Source organism: Caloenas nicobarica, chromosome 6 (genome assembly GCF_036013445.1).
Source record: "Caloenas nicobarica isolate bCalNic1 chromosome 6, bCalNic1.hap1, whole genome shotgun sequence".
In the NCBI taxonomy this organism is placed as follows: domain Eukaryota; kingdom Metazoa; phylum Chordata; class Aves; order Columbiformes; family Columbidae; genus Caloenas; species Caloenas nicobarica.
Window position 1 is genome coordinate 15,955,637 of NC_088250.1, and position 26,927 is coordinate 15,982,563.

A 26,927-nucleotide genomic window follows, 5' to 3' on the forward strand; every position below is an offset into this window, starting at 1 on the left:
ACCCACTAAGGCAGATAAAATATAAAGAAAACAAGCCTTCCCCTTTAAATATTTTTATGGACTACCCAAGCAAGAGCTATGAAATTTAGGCATGGAAGCAGCTATAAAATTTAAATGGAATTTTTTCCCTGTATTTTTTTTAACACTGGATGGTATACCTGTGTCATTAAAAAAAATTCCACTGGAATATTTTTAAGTGCATATCACGTACTGCTGTAAGGTACTCATTTGGTAAGTAGTTGCATGATTTTTTTTCCATCACTAGATGCCTTCTTCATTCAACTTATATATTAAAATCATAATATTTCACCATCCAAGACAAAACATGAGAACTCACAGGATATAATAAACCAGAATTTTCATTAGAGAATTATATTTCATATGTCTTGCTGTATGGTATATTGGCATAAATAATAAGAATTTCAATAAAATTCAAAATTGACACCTGCTATTGAAGCTATGACAATTACAATTACTATAGCAACTTTGCATTTTTATTTGCTGCTATTTTGTTGCCTCAGCCAGCCTGGTTCTCAGAACTCTGGTTACTATGGAAGAGGGAAGCTGAGAAATTCACCTTTCTGAGGCAAGGGAGATAAGCAGCGGACAAGACTAAATGGTACAGTCTGTGGAGCTTCACTTATTTGAGATTCATTTAAATATCATATTCTGTAATCTTATCTGAGATAAATGATCAATATTACAAGACCAAAAAGCTTAAATAAAACTTATATATCAAATAAAGATAAACTTGCAAGTGAAAGAGACTTAAATGAAAAAATAAATACTAGTAATAAAGATCCTGAAGCCTACAAAATAGAAACCCTTTGCCCAGGCATTTCAGAGGCCATTACAAGATCATTTTTCTCATCTCAGTTTACTCACTGCCTAATGCTAAACATGTAATGCTGCTCTTTTATTTTTTTAAATGACTGCCTGTATCATTCTACCTTGCATCAGAGTTGAGGGAATGAAAAAAAAAAATTAAAAATTCACAGTTGTTTATAGAATACTGGGGAAAAAAGTACAGAAAACAATCATCAAAATCTGCATAATACTATTTTAAATATGCTATCTTAAATATCCACATTATATTATATACTCTCAAGAAAAATGGGCAAGTGCCTCTTAGGTGATAAGCAACCCAACAGGCATTTCCCACTCATTAAATTTACAATCAAACCTTCGTTATGGAAACCAACCAACAAACAAAATTCAGCATCATCTCCTTGACAAAAATGAGATAATTTCTTATGGAGAATTTCTAACGATTTGCCAAACCTATCCTTTAACAGTCAATATACTTGGACAGAGGAAGAATATTCCAGTAACCCTGTAGCATGAATAATCTTTTTTTAACCTCATGAGCTAGGTACAGGATTTGTCTCGCATAATTCTTAGTGGTGGATAGTGAATGGGATTAGCTGAAAAAAAAATCTGTGCAAGTTCAAACATGCCCTTATTTGGTAGAGTGAAAAAAAAAAAGTCACAGGAAAACAAAGCTGTACCTTTTTCAAACGTGACATTTAATGCCCTGAAGGTTTCAACCTTAAGACAGATATGCCTGTAAAAACTCAAAGTGGCATAATATAACCTACAGACTAGTAATTTGAATGTCAGTGCATGTTACTCGCTAATCACAGAGGAAAACTACTGATGCATTCAGTGACATTATTCAATAACATACTGGTCACTACTCCTTCCCAAAAATACTTTTCTTCCCCAAAAGCTGCAAAATCTCATACTACTGCTTGAAGAAGGATATTTGCAATGTTCCGGCAGTCTTTATCTTCGATTACAGCAAAAGATCCTCTAACTCCTTGGAAGAAGGCCAGTGTGTAAAGACCTATATGGAGAAAATACAATTGAAAGTTTGCAGGCCAGCATTTCCTAACTGCAGTCCTGTACATGCCAGGTGGTAATTTTTTAACGCACTAGTTAGGAAATCCATATTGCAGCAAAACAACAGCATCCAACAAGCTACTCTTCCTTACATAAATTTTTACTAAAATTGAGTTTCATAAAGTATATGATTTTTTTAAAATCACAATAAATATGACATTATTTTTTAGAAAAATGATTGCAGATTAAAATGATTGCAGATTCTTACTAATTTTAATTAAGTAAAATTCCATAGATGCCATTAAAAGAGCTTTAAAAAGAGAAGGATCTGTCAAATCAGATCACAGGATAAAGCAAAACAGCTGAATCAAGACTACCCCCACATTAATATAACCCTTCTGCATATGTGAATGCCACTGAGGTAAGTGGCAATACTGAACATATTAATGATTCAGCCACTGCCGTGGAATCATTATTGCCTCCCTACAGCTGAGCACAGGATGAAGTGCTCCAGGAGCCAGCTGAAGAACATGGGGTCCACCAACTGTGTCTCCAACACAAACACCACCAACATGGATGCACAAGTTCTCCCTTCACAGCAAGTGGCCAAATTCCTGTAGGGAATAATTGGAAAACAACTTAGCACCATGGAAACCCTTCTGGGGTGACAGAAATATTTTTATTGACACCAAGACTAAAATTGGGACAGTAAACACTGGTTTTTCCCCAAAATACTCAGATTCATTCAGCGCCTCTGATATTGTGCCAACTGGACTGGGGGAAAACAAATCTACTTAAGTATTTCCGAGACAAGCTGTTCCATGAAACACAAGAATCCAGGAGACAGAATTGTAGGACAGGTTTTCCACACTGTGCTTAGGAAAAAAAAAAAAAAAGAAAAAGAAAAAAAGAAATCTAACAAGTAATTAAGAGGCAAACAGCCGTGACAGATTCTTTTGCCCAACACTGCACCAAAACTATGCAGAATCTCACAAATGTTTTGCTGGGTATCTATTCCAGTCAACTTAATCATAGGATTTTCTCAACATCGGTGGTCCACAACCCAAAGAAAAATCTCTCCTTCAGCCCAGTGAGAGGAAGTTTTCTCCCTTGCTCTCACAAAAAAAAAAAAAAGAAAAAAGCTCCTGTGATATTTATCACAAGACACAATTCATGTTATTAACAGCTTTTATTGTTCGAAACACACACTCCACTGATGTCCTGCATTTACCCAACATAAAACTACTTATTTCTCCTGTTCAGTCACTTAATGAAAGGCTTCAGAACAGAGGGAGAATATTTTCCACAATGACCTGAAAAAACTTTTTATAATTCCAGTAGTGTCTATAATAGTTGGAGAGGGCAAGCGCTTCCTTATTCATTCCAGCAAAACGGCCCATATTTTCAAATCTCTTGACATCATTGACCTTTTTTTTCCATTTTAGCTCACATTAGCACAGACAAACTATTAACCAGATTTGATATCTCATAGAAAATAATTTATACAGGAATGTTCCAATCGCATTGTTTCATTTGGAAGCCTTGCCCACACAAAGTTGTAATAATAAATAATGAATTATAAATTTCGTTTCTTGCCAAACTTCATAACCAAGGACATGCTCATCAGAAGTCAGAAAGTCCATGATAGTCCTTAGTATATATTTCAACAGACTGAACCAACTGTATACATCGTATTTATAAAACAGAAGCTTAGCCAACAGAGCAAGAGAAGTAATTAATCCCTCTAATTTAGCACTCGCTAGACTGCAGCTGGAAACTGCATCCAGTTTTGGACCCACAGAAAGAAATGTGCCTTGTTTGACCTTGCAAAGGAAAGGCTTGAGGAGACCTAAACAACCGCCTTCTAATATCCAGTTTACCAAGGAGACAGAGCCGAGGTCTCTGTTGAGGTGCATGGCAGGATAACGAAAGGCATCAGACACAAATTGCAGAGAAGGATCTGACTGGACTTTTTTTTCCTCTCTAAGGATAAACCGTCATTGGAATAGGTTGTCCAGAGAGGTTCTCCATTCCTGGAGCTTTCCAAGGCCTGACAGCAAAGAGCTCCCAGGAGCGAATTCAGTGTCAACCCTGCTTTTAGCAGGCTGGACTAGAGTGCTCCTGATACCCTCGCCAGCCTGAATATCTTCCTGATTCCAGGTTCTCATAGTTACTTTCAAATCACAGAAAACACTGACAAAAACCCACAAAGAACAAAGATCATCTACACTCAATTGTGGTTTATTTCAGTTGCTAATTTTAAAACACTTAGCAAATCTGGCTGCACGTTTTAGCAAGAGTGCAGTATCCTATCATAATCTGAGGCTCAGAAATGGATGCTAATTCTACACTTTATTAAGGAAATATTGTGAAAATATATACTTTTATCTTGTATGGCCTTGCTCAATTACACTTGCAGTCAATCTAAACAGAAACACTGATGATTCTGAAAGTAAAGTGAGTTTGACTAACCAAAGGGTTGCTTGGACCTGTGACTAAAAAAAATGACAACATGAAACCTGAAAGCTACATGCACACTCCAGTGGGAAAGCTCAATTGTTGAATACAGGTAAAAGATCTATGAGAAATAAAGAAATAAAGCTATGTTGACCAGAAGAAAACATTTCAGAAGAGGCACATAAACTATTAATGACCATTTAAAAAAACAAAAAAAACCGCTCAACAACAACAATTAAATTCAACTCTTTCCTCCAAAAATAAACTGCATGGTAATGGCTTGGTGCTCCAGTTTCTCTGGCTGTAACTACACTTTGTTTAGTAAAAGTGCTCAAGCAAATACTCAGTTGTACAGGCTGAAGCACACATTAATCGAACAACACTCTACAGACCTTAGAGTGCTTTTGGGGTGCAGTGGTCATGTCAATAATGCATTTCAATAGGAATATGCTGGGGACATGTCGAAGCGCTTCTGAGGTTCTCTGTATTTTGCTGCCTCATGACCTCCTAATGCACATGGCTCAATACATGCCACACACTCGTACCTATAACCACTGCATCATATTCAACACAAAAACCTCACTCGCCACCACAGTTATTCAGTCACCATTTGCAGGTTAACTGCCTAAAGCTGCCAGTGGTTCAGGTAAGACCCACACCAAACCCATCAAATTATTCAAAATGGGACAAGGAAAATCAGGAGGTAGAGGGCCGAGAATTTTTTTGCTCTCCAACGCACCAAGAGCCACAATTCATTTCCATGTAATCTCAATGAGAAGCCACCACTTGCCTCTTCCACTGATAGAACTGCAGTCTTAGGTACCCGGTGCTACCAGCAGTGAATGCAGAATGCTGAAACAAGAAGTGTCATGTGGAAAGTCCAGCAGGAAGATCATCAGCTGTCTCATTTCCACATGGTAAAAAAAACAATTGTGCCCTGAAGTCTGACATCTCTTTCAGTCAGTGGAGACGCTGTTCAAGCACACATGATGAAATATAATCACAACCTCAGGGAAGAGAAAGAAGGGCAAGAAATTGAGGGGGAAGGGATAAGGACAGCATGGGACCCGGACAGGATGCGTGCCTGCGCTCGGTGAGCCTGGGGGGCTTATGTGTGCACAGACGGCCAAGAGCATCACTGCCCAGCCCCAACAGTCCCAGCAGGTCACACAGGATGGCTCCCAGGAGCAACATAGGACAAGAACACACATCCCCAGGGCCATGCCACGCACGTAGCGTAAACTGCAGACCTGTCAGTATTTTGTTAACAAGTATGCATAATATGCTTACAGTCAGAGAGTAAGCAGAATCATTTGGAAAGTTACGGCAACTGGTGCAACTGAGACGGGAGAAGGGTATTTTCATCACATCATCTACAGACAGCTGACAACTGCTCGTGAAATTCATAGCATACGATACAGTTTTTTACTTGACGGAACTGCTGATGCCACAAATTAGTCCTGTGTTCTGCCTGAGAAGCTGCATTTAAGTCAACTGGTGCAGCCTCAGACCTGGTTTGGAAGGACTGTCCTTTCCCAGGGACCCACGTCTTCTACTGGATGGATCTGAAGTGCCTGTTCCAACCGAAGAGATGAGTTACAGCTTGAGGGATACCTCCCCTTTTGGCTTAGGGACAGAGGGCACTCCCAACGATTAATCCATTCTCTTGGTCTTTCCAACATTAAGTTCCTTCAGCAGATACACGTCCATATTGCTAATAGTAAAGCTGTGCACCCTCACATCCTCCCGTCAAGCATGTGCTAGCATGAAAACTGCTTTCAAACCTCATGTTTTCTGTACAACAGCTAGTGCCAGAAAAGCAAAGCAAGAAAAAATAGCTGCTTTGCAGCCTGCTGAATGCAGCTTCTTGTAGACATCTGTGGAAGATGAGAGTTTAGGAACACAGACGAGGTATATGCTGGAACACCTCTGGCAAGCTAAGATTAGGTAGGAGGAGCTAGATCTGGTAGTTTCATCCTAGTGGACACAGAAGTGCTATTCAGGAGTATGTTAACCCCTACAGTGCAACGGAAATTCTTGCTGAAGGGATCTGGGTGCTCCTATGGCACACCAGATAGCTAGATCTATGAATTAGGAATTAAGGGCAGTACACAGAGGACTCATCTGCTCTGTCATATTGTGCCTCAAATCCCCATTCATTTCAGAAGGATATAGCAAATATAAAAATATGCGGCTTTCAAGATGACAAAGTAACCTGTGCTGTTTTTCTACGTTTGACGTGCCAAAAATTAAGTTTATTTTGAATAAGCTTTCCTGTCAGATCTTTGCCTCTGTCTTCAAAGACTTCATCAACTGAGATAGTTCACAGAGAAAGTATGTTATAGATCCCTAGTGACCCAGATAGCAGTTGCATTCCACATCCCCAAACTGCCTTTTTCTCAGTCTGACAACAAGTCTGTGAATGTTTTACATATCAATTGGCCTTTGAAGATGTATCATCTGCCAACAGATTGACAAGAAGTAATGAAACTTTAACAAAGCAAACAAGAACTGCAAAAACCACCACCTTGCAATAGGTAGCTTCTTGCTGTCATTGATTTCTCTTGCTCCCTGCCACTTCTCACTGCGTAACTGTGGGCTCTACTCCTGCGAATGCTAAAACACATTTCTGCCCTTGTCTCTCTCAGATCTTTATAAAGAAAGGTACCAGCAATGCAAGTTTCTTGAAATCAAGTTTTCGGAAGTACAGAGCATGATGCTGTATAATACATTATAAGCTTCAATAAAAGCAAGCTTTCACCTTGGGAGAGCTGCCTGCCCCTTCACACCTCCTCAGTACCTTTTTGCTTATATAGATTCCTTCCCAAAAGACAAAAAGTACTTAATTTTTCATTTGTGCTCTACCATGGAAAACCCCAAAACTCTCCTTTTTCTTGTATTAGCAACTGAGTGATATAAATGATGGAACACATGGACATATAAATGAAGATATCCATGAATATTTCTATCTCAAACCGCAGATGCTTTATCACCTCTCAGTGTCCTAATGCCCTTCCTGATATTTTGTTGCACTACTAAGCCTGAGATCAGCACAGAAAGCTAAGTCACTTAAGAACATCAGCTCCAATAAATCAGGCCAAGTCTTAAGTCTCACATTCTTTCTCTACTTTCTCACCTAGCTGAGAAAACACTATTGCAAATCCCAGAGGCTGAGAATACTGAGAAAACTGAACAGGAAATCAAAGGACATTTTCTGAGCTTATTTCCATAGGTGGAGTTAGTTGTTTGCATTAAACCATTTTGCTGGGGTGTGCACATAATACTTTCGGAGTTGATGTTGTAGTGAAAGCATTACTTTTCACCAGATCCAAAGTCAGCTTTCCAAAGCTTCATTAAGGATCTTCATATAAGAAAGACACAGATTCCCAACAAATGTTCACATTTTATATATCTGAAACAAATTAAGTTTTAAAGACTGCAAACCATCTCCTCCATGTCCAATAGAAAACAATCACTACAATTTAACCCATAAGCTGTGGTAACTAAAAAAATAAACCTTTTCCCTGACAGCAATTATATTCCAATACCTAATGGATAAGAAGGTTGTGTTGCTAGTCATATAAGCCAATTAACTCCAGAGCTGATCAGAAGTCTCTAGTTAGACAGCCCTGACTTCTTGACCAGCAACTGTATCCTTAGTAATCACTCGGTCATGAAAATTACTGAATTTGGAATGCTCCAAAACAGAACTGGATATATTCCTGCCGTACTAATCCCCTACCCAGTTACTATAGAGAGAGTGAACCATAAAGGTTGTTCCATCAAGCAACAAACAAGCCAGTCACACAGCACTGCATATTTCTGAAAATGTGCATCATTATGTATTATCACCCAAATTCAAACCCAGATTAACAGAACAAGCTATCAAACCCAAATGCTCCTCTGAATACCTAAGTACTACCTACACACCAATATGTAAGTCATTAGGAAAAAATGTTTCACAACTAGAAATATTGAAAACAAATATGAGAAAAGCAGTAAGTCACACAAAGATGCATCAGATATTTCTGTTCAGTATCTCAAATAAAAAAGAAGCACGAGGAAGTTTTCTCCTCCTTGGATGACCAGGAGGAATAAGACAACGTACAGAAGAGTTTAGAAAAATCTTAACTAGAAACCTTTTGTTTAGAACACTGTTTTGCATTAGATAGCAACTCACCATCACATGCAAGTAGATAATATTGAGAAATGGGCACAGAATCAAATACTACAGGCGGCATCTTGACAACGTATTCATGTCCAACAGGTACAAACATTATCTCATATTTTCTTCTGGGTTTGCCAACAATCACTTATGTATCTCATCAGTCTCAACAAACAGAACTAACTGCATAAATATGTACAATTATTCCAATTCCCTCCTCTCCTTTGTTCAAGACCACTATTAGCTGCTACAGGTTTTTAATTTCACTCTACAAAACTCAATATAATCTTCCCATTGTATGCAAAACCACCTGCTTAGAAAAAAAAAAAAAAGGCAAATCAGTTTATTTTTCCCCTCAATTCTGGAATGTGAGGCAGATTGAGAACAGTCTATAACAAATATGATGGCAAGTCTTTTCTTGTTTATCCTGGGATTACAAAAGGTATGGAGAGCTCCCACAGTGTAGAACATGCAGTTCTATGACAGAAACTTGAAAAAATAATACCTATTTTAAAACATACTTCACATCCAATTTAAGGGCTCAATGTGGGGAAAAAAAATTCAACATTAAGATGGTGTATGTTATCCTGTGTGCTGTCTACACGTATGTGACAGCTTCTATTTACCCAACTGCCGTCCTTTCCAGAAGAATCTGGTTCATTCAGTACACATCAGATCTGCCATGGAACTGACACAGTTAAGTATCACTTATTCAATTAGTGGTCTCCGCTCTATTTATTGCACAATGTCTGTATTATAAAGAGAATAACAATGCACCACATCCAGAATATCCCAAGCATCATGACCATTAAAGAACACAACCCATACCTCCTGTAAAGAACGCATCTCGATAAAGATAAACAAAAGGGAACGAGGAAAACAAAAACAGATTTGCCTGGATCAAAGCCAGAACTACAATTTACTGAATTTTGTGCTCAAGCCCGCTGACCCCAATGCTCACTGTCTGAAGCTCCCAGCGACTTCAATTACTTCTGCACACCAGAGTCCAGATTTCTAAACTGCCACACAGAAAATGGAAAAACTCACTATGAATAATAAGGAACCAACACAGGTTCTCCACTTCGGCAATCACCACCTTAACCAGAGAGGCCCATCTCTCTCTCTTGCTGAATATTTTTTTTTCTAAAATTTGGAAGAATAGCTACATCCATTAGATAACATAAGTCAGAGTAACTCCATGAGCTGAGTCTCTCTTGTGCACGTCTTCTCTGCCTTGTTTTTAGAATTTACTTATTCCTTTTAGAAGTGACAAGTTTTTTGTTGTTTTTAAAGAAGGAAGAAGTGATGAACCACAAAACCTATTCAGTCATGATGTGCAACTACCTTCTCACTGCTACATTTACATGTCAGCAGTAGAGTCTGCACCCCAAACAACCTCTGTATACAGCTGTGCTGACTTTAGCATCTCAGACAGCACAATAACTACACTGGCAGAAGTGTGTTAATCCAGGAGGGAATTGATCCTTAAAACTGTATAATTAGCTTCGACAGAACAGGGACATCGATACAGGAACGTCAAATGAGAAAAGGCTGTGAACTCCAGCCTTAGCTCTGTACCTTCCCTGCTTTAGGAGGAAAAGGCTCCTTTGCTGTAGCAACACTGGGGTCACAAACATGCAGCATAAATCCAAATTCGGCCAGACGCCTCCTTACCTCCTGAAGCAACAGGACCTGCAGCTGCTGCAGGAGTGGCCTCTTCAGAGCATTCCCCTTGGGGATTACTCTGCTGCCAGTCTGCTGCTGGAAAGGCAACAGCCATTTATCCTGCCTACCTTTCAGCTGTAAATCATCAAAAATAATCTCATGGAAAAAGGAATTAGTATCTGATAAATATATATCTGGAGTCAAGCTCTTCCTTTTTAGAATTTCAAAAATGTCGATATAGCAAAAATTACTTTTATGCTTTACTAAAAAAAAATACCACACAAAAAACAAAGGTGCTTAGCTCCTTCTTCAGAATAATGAAAGTTTCATAGCAGTGATTACCTTGGATTTTTAAAAGATTAATCGCTATTGTTTTTTTCAATTCTTTATGAAAGAAAAAATTAAACAAGATCATTTAGAAACCCAGCCAACAAGTGAAATGAAGCTTTAATTGTATTTCAATGTAAAATAAACAAATGCTGAGGATCAGCTCAAATGGTAATTTTTAACATTCATAAACTGGGATTTACCATTAAATCTGCATACTATAAGACACTTTCAGGGATCTCATACCTCAAATTCTATGAAGTAAATATAAGTAAATAAAAGAAAGCAACAACTACTAGGCACGTGGGTCTGCAACAGCAACAACGGCAAAACAGCAGCATCGGTATCAAATTGTTTGGTACCAACAAAGATTTTGGCCAGGGCTGAAAACGATAAGCTAGTAGAGCTTCTTGAAAAGAAATCAATACCTGAAACCAAAGAGGATCATTGAATTACAAAAACAGTCCTTTTTTTTCTTGCCACTCAATTTTTAATGAGCAAAATGTTCACCACACAAGTCAGAAATGCTGCCAATGCCTTTTAAGTGGGGTTTGCTGGTGATTAATGGTATATTCCTCTAAAAGCATGATAAGAAACAGAATATTGAAAAATTGTCAGTTCCAAAAAGAAAAACTAAGAACCAAGCTGTTCAGCAAATACCTTTATTTAAAGTTCTATAGTTTAAACATTTTGAAAAGAAAAGACAAAACAACGAAACCTCAAACCCTCACAAGAAAGAAAACAAAAAGGAAATCAAGGCATTTTAGGAGTGTATCAGGAGAATTTAAGAGTGTATTCATATTCTACCAAATCCAGTTTCTCGTTCCACATTTCTAACAAGTTACAAGACCATCATTCAAGACCTTTGCTTATGTCCTCTAATTAACATACATACTTTGGCAGCTTTGTAAATTGGCTTCAATTCAGCAAGATATTAACCATATGCCTGAAACTAAGAACATTTTATAGCTTCTTGAAATCAATGGAAATAGAAACATGCATATATGTTAAAAATGAAACATATGCTCTAGTGATATGCCCAAATGGAGCACTGGTGCTAAAAGGTCTTAAATAATTCATGTTTGAAACCATTTTGAAATTTTTTTGGTGAAAGGCAGCATGCCCGGAAAAATACTGGTCTTAATTTAAGCCACTAAGACTTCAGAATATACATGTATTTTTTGAACTACACAACAGGACAAACATCTCCTCACTTGCCCCTCTTCTATAAAGGGGTAAGCTCATACATTTGACCGCAATACCAAGGCCTAATACTGAAACTAGCACATCATTTTCACACTCTCAGCTGTTGGATAAATGACATATTTCATCATTCTGCAGAGGAGATGCAAAAACTGATGAGCTCACCAGCCCCACCGCTCATTTGATAGGCTTAAGATACTTGCACATGTATCAGCCGGGTTTTATTTATTTTTAAATAGATATAGATTTATACAGAAATAAATACATGTATATTACAGATAGACAGATACGTATCTTGCTCTGCTGACTCCTGCCAGCAAATACAGTTCGCAGAGCCCCCCGAGCCCACTCGCCTGGCGCCCGAGGGAGCATCCCCAGCCAGGTCACAAACCGGTGACCACCCCGCGCTGACTCGCTACGGACCCGGCGCTATCAAAGATGGATCCTTCTCCGCTACCCGCTTCGCTACAAACCTGGCGGCTCGGGCTCCGCCCGGGGACGCCGCCGGTGCCTCGCACGGCAGCACAGCGCCCGGCTCCACCGGCCACACCGCGGCACCGGGGCCGCCTCGGCAGCCCGGCGGGAGCGGCTGGGGGGACGCCGACCCCCCGCCCCGGGCCGGAGGGGGACGCGGCGGGGCTGAGGGGGCCCGACGGTGCGGCTGCGGGGAGGAGAGAGGGGCGATCTCCGCAGGGGAGGCGGGAAAAGGGGTTTCTGGGGGGGATCGGTACCTGAGGCGGCCGCGGAGGCGCCCCCGGGCAGCGCCGCGCGCTGCTGCTGCGCGCGGGCGGCGGCGGCTGCGGCGTCGACGGGGGGCGGCCGCCCCATCAGCAGCAGCAGCAGCGCAGCCGCCAGCCCCGGGAGCAGGGAGGAGAGGCGCCCGCAGGTCCCCGGCATGGCGAGCAGCCCCAGGGCAGCGGAGGCATATTGCGGGCCAGGCGGCGGGCGGGAGGCCGGGGTCCGCGGCTGCGGCAGCGGGAGCGCGGCGGCGAGCGGCGCGAGAGCCCCGCCCCCCGCACGTGACGGGGCGGAGCCACGGCCTGGCAGAGCCGCGGGGCGGGAGCGGAGCGGAGCGAGGTGAGGTGAGGCGGCTCCTCCCCGGGAGCCGGGGCCGGCACCCCGGCCGGGGTCCCCGCCGCCTCTGGGCCGGCTCCCAGGCCCTGCGTGGGGCGGGGAGGTGCGGGCTGGCGGCTTTCCTGAGGAGCCCGGGGTGCGAGCAGCGCCGCGCTCCGCAGCCGGCCGGCAGAGGGGAGGGCGCGGAGCGGCCGGTGTGCGGCCCGCGAGCGGAGCGGCCGAGCAGACTGACCCGCGCAGGTTCCTGTCAGCCCTCCCAACTGACAGCGGTTAAGTGAACTCCAACACTTGCTGCTGGGAGTGCTAAAGCGCTTTTGGCAAAAACCCCTGTGCAGCACCTCATGTGCTTAAGATCGCCGTGTGTCAACCCGAAATCCCCATCTCTCAGGCGCTGGAGAGCGGCAGTCCGTGTGGCGACCAACCTGTCTGTCTGTCATGTCTCCTAAAGCTTTGATTCTACACACAGGACTGTCTTTGCCTTACTTACATGCTAAATCACATTAGCGGTCCCAATATCAAACACTGCACGTTTTTTAGAATTAAGGATACACATTAACATAGATAAAATTGATCGCACCTGGAGTGAGATCATGGAAAAATTACTGAACTATTGAAGTTGTTTGCAGCAAGTAAGACTGCTACACCTGAGCAGAGTATCTGGACAAACCAAACTCACCCCCGGGATGCAGCCGTCTGCAGGGCTGAGAGCTGAGCAGGTACCGGGACCACCTCACCGTGCGTTTCGCACTGGTAGTGACGAGTGTGCCCGTGCTGTGATTTCAGTGAGGGAAACATCTCATTCCACTGGAGGACTCTCAGAACCGGATGATGCTACATTTTCAGTGTATGTTTGAGTAGTGAATATAAATTTCTTTGAAAAGCATAACATCACTTTATTTGCCTTTTAATAAGAGATTAGGCAAACAAAAATCTCTATTTTAGACATAATGGTGTATTATGCCAAATTCTGAAGTTTTCAGATCTCAAAAACTTCTTCAATGCAGGAGAAAAAGGAAGCAAATAGAGTTAAAAAAAATAGAGGAGTAGAAATTTTCCCACACTGAAAGGAGGAATTGCCTGGTTACAGTGCATATTTTCAACAATCTCTCGTAAAATCTAAAGGAAATCTAATATATTTTTCCCTTGATTTAATGTTATTCTATACAGTACAATGTAATTAATTCATTGCCATTAGCAATGACTTCAAATAGCTTTGGGATTGGCATAACATAATACTATTTGCTTTTATTGTGGTTACTGATAATTTGTTGGCACCTTTTGAATACAATTTACTTTTATTGCAGTTGCTGGTAGTTAGTTGGCACCGTTTGAGACCACCGAAGAACGGACTGACTTCACCCACTCATGCATTATGAACAATCACTGCCTGCAGAGTAATGCTGCAGTGGGAAATGCACTCTCCTCTCAGCAGGTACTATTCAATACTTTTCTTTAGAATAGTTTGAGTACATCAGCCTTCCTTCCACCAAAAAAAAAATGTGCCATGAAAACTTTATTTCATTTGACAGGGCCTTTCTTTTAAGTAAACAAAAGTGTACAAAACCTAGATGAATAGAACAATCATTTACTTGATGTGGAACTCTCCTTCAGCAGCTCGCAAAGATGATCTGGTTTATCTTTTGTTTAGAAAAATATTTGTTCAGTGCCTATTTGCCTAGTTAAAGTCCTCTCACCCAGCTTTCCACTTCAACCTTTTATCCGAGCACTGCAAAGAAAAAGTCTGCTTCTGCACAACCTCTGTTAGAGCTGAATTCATTTTGGAATGCCTGCAACATTGTGTTCTCAGGTGGGAGAACAGGGTCTACAGAAAGCTAGCTGATGCTTTGAGCAATTTGCTTCCTTTGTTAATGAATCTGACAAATGAGTATGTGGTATTGAGAAAGTGTGGATCGCCTACATTTTCATTTCCAAATGTTTGTACACTCAGGCTTTTAGAAAGATATAAATTAAATTTATAGAGGAATAGCTGAACAAGCTTAGCAGCCGCAACATTTTAAAGTACTGTTGATGATATGAATATGCACAATTACTCATTTATAGTTCTAAAACGAATCTGCTAAATGTGTTACAAAAGTTTATTGAATATGGCTCCAAAAGGGCAATACACATGTAGAAATTAAGTGTTTGTACCTCATTTAGATAAATTGCTGAGAAAGGATTATAGTACACAATCGCACCCATTTCAGAAAAAAAAAAAATCATGATCAGAATTGTTTTTTTAACCAAATTTTCTTTGAAAAGAGATGAAAGTTGGTAAGTAATTTATTTCAACTACCCGAGTATTAACTTGAGGAAATTAGTCTGCAGTAACTCCTGCAGTCTTTAAAGGTTGCTTGCACACTCTTCAAACTAAACAAGTTACAGCCATCATCATCAACCACTGAAGGGATATAGCATGGCATCTGATATTTTGTCAGGGACTGAAAAGCATGTACACAAATGACACAGAAATTATAAATGTAGATAGACTCTAAAAAACTCTATGAAAAACAATAAGAGACATGGTCTGCATGTGCAATGGTAGAGACTAGCAATGAGGTATTTTACTGTAATTTTTCTTTTGCTTCTCATATTTGGAGGTCTGTGTTGTGCATTTCTGTCCTGCAAGCTTACTCTTACAGCATGTCCTATATGGCTGTCAAGAGAGGTAATGATTCAGCACCAAACTTGTAGAAGGTTTATCAGAAAGATGCAATAAACCAGAGGAATTGTGAAACACCTTGTGAGAAGATGGGCTGCTGGCAGCACTAACCTAATTCTTTATTAGACAATATATTGATGAGATGTTCATACACATACTTTCTTTAAAAAAAGTCCTTTCAATTTTTCACCATGTTCTTAAAATTATTTGAACTTGCAGCTTAAAAATATATTAATGTACTAATATGTAATAAAGTATTGATATATTAGTAATTAATTTACCAACTCACTAGTGATACAATAAAGTATCATACATGTATGCAAAGAGTCAGAAACCTAGACAGTGTGAAGCAGCATAACTCAAGTGGAGGCAGTGGACTTGAGTTGATGTAAATAACGTCAAGACACAGACCACTATTTTGTTGAAGGTGGTTGTGGTGTAAGATGGGAATTTGAAAAACCACTCTGCCTTGTTGCTGTAATTAATCAGCTGTTGTCACTAATTTCTCAATAATGCATCGATTTGGAAACCGCTAAACATAACTGATAACTAACTGAAGGTATTTAACAAAAACTAGGCCTGTATTTGCTGCGGTGTGTACTGAACAAATGGTAAGAATCATGTTTTGACTGCTGCTGTGATGTTTCTTAGGCACATGAAGTGTAGTTACTGTGATGTCACTGGAAGCTATTAAAACACTGATATCAGTTTTTCATCTTTTCATTGTCCTTTTCTTATCATTTTCTTTATGTTAACAAATTCTGTATTAGCAACCCAGGAAACTCAGTAGTTTGGAGTTTTTCTAAAGGGTTCAAAAGAACCAACATTTATTTTTAAGTAAGTGTTCTAGCAAGGTAAAATAAACATGTTTGCCTCTATTGTGATACAAAATATTTCCTGTCACCCCACTCAAAGATGAGTATGATTGTTAATCAGAAAGCATGTAACACCAAGATAAAATTAGTCTCTAGTAATACAGCAAGAAATGCCACCTGAGAATTTTCCTAAGGAAAGGATAAGAATTTACCATATTCTACAGTGATGTGGCAGCTATAACATCTGAAATATTTACTTTTGGTGTACAAAATTTTTGTAGGAAATCAGTTTTCTGGTGACAGAATATAATTTGTGACTAAATCCTCTTTCTTGCTTGTGAGTGCAAAATTATTTGACTCAAGGTTAATATGTGCTGCTTTAGCTGAGAATGTGTTTATGTGACCTTTTTGTATTATTAGATAACTGTGGATTACAGACATATACTATGAAATATTTTCAGGTGAATCAAATGCATTCTTAAAAATATGCCCAGGATAATAATAATTAAAAAAAAAAAAAGAATTCCTGTTCATTAAGAAGTATTTTATTCCAAAATTCTAAATATCAATTCCATACTTACATTTTTCAGTTTATCCAATCATAATATTTTGAAATTGTATACATATTTAGAAAAATACAACCTAATAAAATCAATTAAATTTGAATTAGGATGAAAAGAAAACCATAGCTTAAAAGCTATATATTTGATATCAGTACAAAATTACTGTGCCACAATACCCACTTTTTTTGCAAGATTTATAATTTAATAAAAATAAGGTGACTTCCAATGTATATTGCTCTCTTTAAATGTACCGAAGACCTTTGAAACAAGTTCATAGTTACTGAAAATATTCCCATTTATGTTACAAGTATTTACTAAGAAACCCAAAATGCAGCACTCTCATTAGTATGTTAATTTTCTGCTTGTGCAAACAGTGCTCTGCTGATTCAATGCACAAGCAAAAATGGCAATAAAAAAAACCTATTACAAAGAAATAAAGTGTTACATTTTTAACATATTTGCATCATAGCAAATACAGGTTTCCTTCATGGACTAGAAAGGGCCACATAAACCTGTAAAAAGTTTTTTTAAGATTCAAACGCTACATTAAATCTTCATTTACTTTGCAAAAGCCAAGGGTCAAGCTACTCAACCTCAATGCGGCATCTTTGGAGAAGGTCATTGCATGAAAGGTTAGATTTGTTAGATTCCTGTGTTATACAAAAATTCTACACACCGGAAAAAATAGACCAAAACACTGAATACCATAATCACATGAAACAGTAGTAGCACTACAGACTCAAACCCATTATTATATAGTCTCTAGTCAAAATTTCTACAGTGGACTTAAAGAATATTGTACCAATTCTCAATACCTCAAGAGCTAGTAATGGATACATTTTAGAATATACATCATGTTTCACCCAATATGGGTGATCAAAAACTTTCAATCCCATTCATTTATCACCTCAATTTCACACACTGGTTTCGTTAATAGCCTTAAAAATATTGACCACTGCAAGTCAGCAAATACTACATCCCTTCTTAAGCAAACAAAAAATAAACAGACGACTTGGCAGTGAACTATATCTGATCATGTTATATTGCACTTGGGAATTAGAAGCTAGAGATTCAGTACCAAAGAGTTCAGATGCCCCTCAAGTCAATGAGAGTTATTAGAGCTCAGCACATCATCACAATCCAAACCGTGGGATTTGTTTGTGATAGGAGGCCACTGCCAGAGAGCTAATGGGTTCTTCCCATCTCAGAAGGAAACAACAAAAAAAAATAATCTCTTTGTTGTAAGGTTCACCTGTGGTCTGCCACCACCTTTTGATTTTTTTTAATTTCCATTTTTCTTTTATAAAATCCTGTTTCTTTTTCTTTTCTCTCTAACAGCCAGCAGCATTAACACAAAGGGTCACATTCAAAGCCAGTTGCAATGAAATGTCAGGTTTCCTGAGACTTCATTAGATTAGACTGGAATAGGTCTTAGTCTGGATTTTCACCAGGGTGATGCTGCTCTGACTTTTTGTGAGGCTGTAGGAAAAAAATACTGCAAGGCCTATGCCAGGGTGACGAACAGCGCAAAAAAAAAAAAAAAAAAAAAAAAGGTCTAAGCACAACATGAATCCTTCAAATCGCCAAGAATATGCTGATTATAGCCAAAATACTTTCAACATACCCGTGAGAGTTTACCTTAAAGACTATTTAAGCATGGACACAACTTTAGTAATGACTAAATATTAAAGATCTTTGTTTGGAATAAATGTTTTATAAAGAAAGAGCGTATATAATAAACTTTCTTAAAGTTTCCACAAGCATTATGTGAATCAAAGATCAACATGTAAATCAAAAGTCTACACAGAAAAATGGGACAAAATATTGTAAACTTGATAATGATATCTGTGAACATTTCCTCAAAGATTTCAACTTATGTTGATAAATGTATCCCACATTTGACTTTGCAGTCATGCTTAAAACAAAAGCTTTCTCCACAATCTGGTAGGTTCTTGAAAGAAATGTAAACCACTAAATTAGGTTCTTTGCTTTACCTTTTCTAAATATTGTCAAATATAGCAATAGATAACATGCATTTTGTAATCGAAATAATTTTAATATTGATCATAAGATTCTGCAATAATTGCAAACTGGAGTACTTATAGATTTCATATTTCATTATAAAACATATAGCTCTTTTAAAATGTTTTCATTGTCTAAATAATTACATAGCTGTGGATTTTATATTCATAAAAACTATGCTTGTGAATCATACTCAAAAGACCACTAGTTCTCTGTTACTGTACTTGCATTTTTTTAATGCTTGCAGTATGCATTTTATGCATATCAATTTTGACTCAAGAGTATTAATTTCATTTCAAAATACATTGTTTAAATTTTCTTTAAAAGTTTTAACATCATTCTACAGTATTTGCTATAAGATTACATTGATGCTTGTAAGTCAGTACAAAATTTATACTGACACACGTACATATATAGTCTGTAATATTATTGCTGAATCTAGAATGTGGTATCAAATGTCTTCTGCACCCCCATACAGGAAAAGATCCTGTTCAGAATCTTCCAGAAACAAATGTTACTTTATATTGAATTTGGGGTGCTATATCTATGTTCACAAAGTAACCTGTATACTCCGTTTTCATATGCTACTGATATTTATTTAACCAAACTGGAAATTAGTGGACATGGGAGAAGCAACCATTTGCTTTTACTCTCCAGTAGAATGCAAGAAAATAGAAGTCACTTAAATAAGTCTTACTTTATGTAACTTCAATAAATGGAAGAAACTTCCCATAGCTACAGTAGATGTACTAACAACATGTACCTTTTTTATCCTAAAGGAAAAAAAGAAAAAAAAAAAAAACAGCAAAATGAGAGTTTCCAGTTGCCACAGTAAAATTAAGGTGCACTTAGCACTGACACTAACAACGCTATGGTATCCCTTCCATGTGAGCTGAAGAGATCTTGATCATGCTTTTTTTTTAATTTTCATCTCCTTATAATGCGTAGACATGCAAGTAGTCTAATAAATTTCAAGTCAGAGTGTATACATGTAATGAAAGCACACATGTAAGAATTAGAGCTATAATCTGTCTGACAGTCTCTTAAACCTCTTAACCTACTAAGATTAAGACTGGGAAAAAACAAACAATCTCCTTGCATATAGATAATCAGTTGACAAAGTGTGTGAACTAGAAGCCTGTGTAAGTAACTGAATTTGTGTTTTATAAGTCACATTTTGAGGCCAGGATTAAAGCCTGACTCCTGATTATTTACCATATTACCAGTCACAATACTAGAAGTAAAGACAGAAATAAAATGTTGGCCACACTGAAGACCTTGAAAATTCAGTGAAAGTGGAATTACACTCTATACCCTCTCATAGAAACTAATTATATCTAAACAAATTGTCTAAAACAAAAACATGTGAATGGATAAATAAGCAAGCCCGTATCTTATAAATATGGGCCCCCACAGACTTCATGCTGTCTCCCTTAATGACTCAAATACCATCACGGTTCAGTGAGTAAGAATGGACTTAACAATTTTAAATCTCAGAAAGGATGCAGAAATGAGAGCTGGATCAAACTGTTCATTTCAGATGATTCTGGGTTTACTGGGTATTGCAGTACTTACGGGGGAGATGCAGCTTTGAACAAAAACCCCACGATAAAAAACAAACCAGAGTTTTTGGCCTTTTAAGAACTTATCTACTTGAAATCTCACTGGTATAATTCTAGTAGAAGTCTTCCTTTCTGTATGTGGCTGCATACAGGGGATTCATACTGTAATTTATTCCTTTTTAACAGAGAATAAACAAATCTCGTATAAGGCACCTTTGTAATAGTTTAAGTATGTCCACTCTAAGATTTGTGCAACACAGCTACACGTGGTTACAAGCCAAACAACCTCCTAATTTGCAGTTACATGTCTACAAAATGCATATTGTCAATGTTCTTTTGTTCTCTCATAAGAAGCTTCATTTTGCCACAACAATGGTGGGGGAAATAAGCTAATAACGACCCGTGGCTTTGAACCACTGAAATTTTGGTGTGCTTAAAAAAACCCCAATGAAACAAAATACTTAGTGTCTTTTCCAGTAGTGAAATGTATTGAACATAGTGAAATGTCTTGTGCAATGAAATGTGTTTTGTGCAATGAAACATACAATGAATGAAACAATGAATGAATGACACGAAACAAGTCAAATCAACCTTCTGTTTTCAAATCCTTTCTCATTGCCAGCCAGGCTCTGCTTTATTTGACAAGCTCACTGTTCTCTCAGGGCAGGTCTGAGTGTGGCTGAAGTACTGATGTAATCTAGATAAATTTGGCTAGCAGATAAGTCTAGTTTGAACAGTCCCTATATTACTCCATCCTGCACTTGGACACGGTCAACCGCAGAATATGAGAATTATTATAAGCCTCCCTACTGTACATCAGGTAACCTGTCACAAAGATTCCCTCAACTGTTTTGCCAGAAACTGAAATTGAACCCAAGTAATATACAGACTTATCTTCAAACCCTGTGGAGGTTTGACTTGTGAACATAAAGGCTGTGGGTTTTCTCATCAGACATGTCTGTTGGCAGCCACAGTCCAACATTTTGTCCCTGGCAGTACCTGAATGGATCCATGCTGCCAAGAACACCTGGATCCTGCTCCATGGAAATACACGGCAGAGTCTTTGGATCTTGCCCTAAATCTTTTCACTAGGTCCCATAAAAAGTACATCATATCCAGCTTTCTACCATGCACTTCTGTTCCTTTTTGCTCATTCCCTTCAGTAAAAGACCTGGAACCTGGAAAACAATATTTGTAAAGTCTAGAGGGAAACCACAAAATAGATGACTGAGCAGGAAGGCATGCAGAATAGGTATCAGATGTGCATGATTCCACTGAATAATCTCTCTCATTTTTGGAGCAGGAGGAAAATCATCAGCAGAATTAACGGGTCAAAGAATAGTCTTCAGTTTTGTAAAACAAGCTGTGTTCGGTTTTTTTTGTGCAACTAGCTTTCAAGAACTATGAAATGAAATGCAGTGTACTCTAACAAAAATCAATCAAAACTGAATGTGTAGTCCAGCAAGTATCTACAGAAGTTGTTGGCTTCAAGAGCAAATGCAGAATCGAAAAGGATGATGTCTCCTACATCCCAATAAGCAAAATCATGGCGCTACATATTACTCAATTTTTTCACACACAAATCAGTGCAGATGCATTAGTCACATGTATGAACATAATTAATACAAAAAGGAGGTTTAAAATATATCGCTCTTATTTTGTACATGCCGATACCTTCTGAGAGCAGCAGCTTTGCAGTCATGAGTGTTTTTTCCAAACTGGGGAAACCAATATTTGTAACCAAGATGTAGGCATTTTAAATTTTCAGAATGTCTTACAGGTAAAACTCTGCTCAAGCTTCTGATGTTCCTTCTCCATTCTCATGTGGTTGTAGTTGTTCTCTTTCTTGTTCTTCCTGAGGTGGTCTCACACGTTTGAAAAATCCCATCTGTCATTCAGAGAACAATAAAGAAATTGCACAGTGATTTTCAAAGCATATGCACATTCTTTCTCTTTCCTTCTTGATCGGTTCTTAACTGATTAGATATTTGACTTTTTTCCCCTCCTCCTCTCTTCTTCCATATTTTTGACCTCCAAAGCCAATAAATATCAGATGAAAAATTAAATCAAGTAATTCAGCGCAATCACAGACATCTTCTTTTATTCTTCCTGACAAAGCTGAAAAGTTTTTACTGTTATCCAAAAGCTTAACTGATTCAGATCATTAGGAGACCAAGGTATTTCTGCAAGCTGCTGGTACTAGTTGAAGTAATAACATCACTAATAGGGAAAACAATATCAAAACCTCAAATACCGTACTTACCCTGTACATAACAAACACTAGAACAGCCAAGAGCAATAATCCTGCTAGGACAGCCAAAATTATAACCCAAACTGGCACAGGCATAGGCTGTGGTTGAATGCCCCATGTAATATTTGTAGTAACCTAAAGAAAAACACAATAAATCACAGTTCACACAGCAGTGACATGCTGAGCTCATTCATGAAGTTTAAGTCTTTTATATGTTTATTCTATGGTATTTAAAATAATCTTAATCCATCATAAATTACTTTTTCTCTCCAATGTCAGTAAACAGCTATAAATTAATAGTGACATAAAGGCTTCACTGACCCAAATTTAATAGGATTTTAAAATAAAATAAAAACAGGGTTGTGGTTTTTGTTGCTGTTGTTTTGAGGGGGTTTGTTTGTTTTAGGTGTGTGGGTTTGTTTTTGTTTTGTTTGTTCGTTTGTTTTAATCAGTGATACCATGGCAATATGTATTTTGCTTTTCTGTAATGCTCAATGATTTTCAGTAAAACTGTAGAAATCTGGAAATATTTGGGAATTAGAGAAAAAGAATTCAAGGCTTTTCCTTTTTTTCTTAAAAGGAGGTATTCCTTGAAATAAAAAACAAGTCCACAAGGTTTAGGAGAGACAAAAAAGAGTTAATAACAGTAATTAGAAACCATACTCAAAAATAAATCAATCACAATCATTTTCAACCCCTTTCTTAAGACTTATTATGCAATAGTGCCTACCAAAACCTTTTAATTTGGCAGCCCAAAAAAATGGCCTGTATCTTCCTTTCTGTTTGCACTCTGTCTCCTTTCTCTTTGAAACACATTTGGGCACAGATTGTCTTTTTGTTCCACATTGACATAGCACTTCATATAATATAATAAAGGTCCTTATTCAAGCTCTAAGTGCTACTACAGTAGAAGACAAATTTCAAGTAAAATATTTCTCTAACAACAATGGCATTAACAAGAACATCAGGACCATTCACCATCATTCTTTTCATTTTCAGTTAAGTCTTTAAAGCTACAAATATTGTTAACTCTAGTTTTAGTACAAAAATTTTTGTTTTACCCTCAATTGTATAACTGAAATTAATATATTAGTCAAATATTTGATAAAATCAAAAGCCACAGAAAAAGCTACAAAACCAATGATTGTTGAGTATTAATTTTGAAGTAATTATATATGGTAACTCAAGCTGGATATAAATGACTTACTACTGTAGAATTGTGGATATCTTCAAAGGAAAGGTTCTTATAAGGGAACTCAATAACATTGAAAGAAGCAGATGATTTGAGAGAATAGGAGTGATTCTGATTTTCTTTCTGTGTAAGAAAAGACAAAATTAGTATTGCATCTGGATTCAAAAATCACTTTATGTTTCAGAAGCAGGGAGAGAATATTCACAGTCACTCACATTCATGAAAGTTTGGGTCCAAAGACGTGATTTTAAATACAATATTGCACTCTTTCCCCTTTCCAGGTGGCCAACTTGACAGACTATCTTTAAACAATCAGCATTTCCACAGCCCTGCATATAAAAATAGGAAGGATATTCCAAATATGAAAACACTCAAAAAGTCGTTAATGGCATTACTTTACTCCTATACATACCTTATGTCCTATTTTCCTGGCAAAGCACCATAAACTAACCAAATATCTTAAATCAACCCTAATACTGAATATTTGCATAATGGTTTTCTGTAAGTTTGCATTCAGAAAAATATGTGAGCCACTTGTATCCCAAAGGTGAAACAGCTCACAGCACCTTTAAGGTGCATATTTTATCTACATACGTAGGAAAAAACGTCAGAGTGTGGGGGGCCGTTTCTGGTCTATTCACATCACAATCCTCCACATGTTGTTTGACAGGTAAACTCATGGCAATTAACAGTACTCGGTGCCAACAAAATACGCTTTGTTGCATTCAGTGGAAGTCTCCAAACTTGACTGACTGACCTGATATATAAGCCATACTTAAGACTACTGAAGTTCAAGTGGCCTTTGTCAACCACATTTCCTGTCAAAATCCATCAGATAATATTGATGCTAAACCATCAGTAATTCAAGAAGAAAGCAGAGCAAAACAAAGCTTCATTTTATAATTGTGATTTTAGCTGCACAACAAATAAAAGCACTGTACAGTGAAGGTACATCTGCCAGTGTAAGCATAATACAACTCTGAGAAATTTTTAGGAATACTGGATATTACTTCCTATTTTCACTTTCTTTACTCGGTCCTTTTTTTGTCCTCTCCAAAGTCTGAACATTTCTGGAATCAGGGCTGTGCTCCCTGAGCCACTTTGCTCCATGCTGAACTCCCAAGCACCTCTCCCACTGCCTGCCTGTCCTGCCTTGCCCAAAGCAGAGACCGTGATATGACAATATATTTACTTCATATTACAGATTATTCGCAATCTTGTTTAGAAGGGACAGGTCCTCCACGTGTCTGATCACAGAACGGCCATGGATCCACTGGGAAACAAGCGTTGTGAAATCTGGAATTTGTCGCAAAGATGATGAGTGCAGCACTCACCGCTGCTTCTCAGTTGTCCTATTCTACCAGCCCTCCTCCTCGGGAATGTTGATTTTCAAATGCAGGGAATAGCACAATATAGAAGACTGACTCTGAATGAAGTGTTTAACTTGACCTTTGTTTTTAAGGACTTAGCACAAAACCATAGGCACAAGCCTTGTTGGCTGAGTATCCTGAGAAAAACTGGTGTGCATTGGAAAAATGAACCAAAACAGCTCCAGAGCATGACTTTGTCTGTTAACCGTTTACATACAGAACATGAAATGTTTCTTCATCTCATGGAACTTTCATCTCCATCTTCATTTAAAACAACAACAACAACAACACCTCCACAAAACAAAACAACCAACCAACAAAACCCCACAAACAAAAAAACCCCAAACAAAAAACCCAACCCAACCAACCAAAAATACGAAAAAACCCACCAAAACAAAACCCACATTCTCAACAGTATCAATGCTGAGAGCTTACCAAAGTATGCACATCTCCTTCAATGGCAGTGATATCCCTTCGACTGATCCGATGATTGCGATTATCTTCCCTGCTAAGTGTTTCATTCTTATCATCATCTTTAGAAGCAGAAATCTAGGATACACCAAGGAAACCCGAATAATAAATCATTCTTGCAGACTTCAAAGTTAAGGTCAAGAAAATAATAACTGCTCAGGTTTCTCTCTATCATAGCTATTCTTCTGAACCTGGCTTTACCTACAGCTGGAATTAAAATGTTACTCCTGCCGTTTCTAGATCACTGATGCACATTTCTACTAATAACTAACACAGAGCCTTAAGTATCTTAATTCTTCTTCAACTCAAAAGTTTTAGAAGTATAGGAAAAAAATACTCTTAGACTGCAATAAATAATTCACTTTTGCAATCTTTTATTAAAGATTTTTCTTCAACATTTCAGTTTTTAACTCTGTAAAAACAGCACTAGTATGACACTGATGTACCACATACCACTGTACATGTGTACACATGTCCAGACATAACCAAAAACTTTTTAATGAGGGGCTTGACAAAGTATACAGTAGGTTTAATAAATTATTTCAGTAATCCGTTAGAAATTCCCAATATAATATTGCAAATTTACATATGGGACTAGGCAGAGCCATGCTACTTGCCCTCTACATTACAAATTTATATGAGAAAACTTACAGGAGTTGTAAAAAATATATTACAAATGGTGTAGCAAAAGCACAGGAAATCAGTATTTATATATTCACTAAAGTTGCTTTCTGATTATCAAAGACAGATGAGTATTCCTTGTTGTTCTATACATCAAATATCTTTCCTTAGTATTTTTATACATATGTTCACTTAAACTCTTCTAGAAGTAATATACTGATTTCTACTACTTGTTCTAAATTGTCTTAGAATTCAGCTCTCTGCTCTCAGTCAAACTTGCTGGGTTTTACCTGCTGTTTCTTTGTCTAGTTCAACTTAAGAAAAAGGGGTTTCTTCTGCTCTGTGCTCTGCAAACTGCATGTTTTGCTGGCGGTGACAGTGTACTTTTAAGCCCAAATGAAATACCCCTATTGACCTTTGTGGCATTTGGATGAGAGCCTAAATAAATAAGCTAGGAACAGAAAAAATAATGCCATCTTCTTCCAACACATAAAACCCAGTAAATTTACATAAACAGCCCAGAAGCATCTGGAATGTTTTTGTTCATGACCACATTCAATACAATTCCATTGCTTTGGACTTAGAGCTCACACAGTACAGTCTTCAAGGAGAAAAAAAAAAAAAAAAAGAAACAAGACAAATTTATCTCTGGGTTGACATTTTAT

General features: G+C 38.1%; 2 protein-coding genes across 2 annotated transcripts in view; both read right to left on the reverse strand.

Moving 5' to 3' along the window:
• The window catches only part of FAM171B (family with sequence similarity 171 member B), a 36,584-nt gene extending 23,056 nt beyond the window's left edge, over positions 1–13,528 (reverse strand). The window contains 9 exon segments of the mRNA XM_065637609.1: positions 12,391–12,653; positions 12,655–12,741; positions 12,743–12,774; positions 12,776–12,922; positions 12,924–12,968; positions 12,970–13,059; positions 13,062–13,151; positions 13,153–13,201; positions 13,410–13,528. Of these exon segments, the coding sequence (XP_065493681.1) occupies positions 12,391–12,653; positions 12,655–12,741; positions 12,743–12,774; positions 12,776–12,922; positions 12,924–12,968; positions 12,970–13,059; positions 13,062–13,151; positions 13,153–13,201; positions 13,410–13,528 (922 nt within the window).
• A 3,354-nt stretch (positions 13,529–16,882) lies between these two features.
• Positions 16,883–26,927, reverse strand: part of ITGAV (integrin subunit alpha V) — a 50,328-nt gene continuing 40,283 nt past the window's right edge. The window contains exons 26-30 of the mRNA XM_065637542.1: positions 25,606–25,719; positions 24,016–24,129; positions 23,816–23,923; positions 22,621–22,743; positions 16,883–22,245 (exon numbers count right to left, since the gene is read on the reverse strand). Of these exons, the coding sequence (XP_065493614.1) occupies positions 22,150–22,245; positions 22,621–22,743; positions 23,816–23,923; positions 24,016–24,129; positions 25,606–25,719 (555 nt within the window). The 3' untranslated portion in view covers positions 16,883–22,149. The remainder of the gene's footprint in view (positions 22,246–22,620; positions 22,744–23,815; positions 23,924–24,015; positions 24,130–25,605; positions 25,720–26,927) is intronic.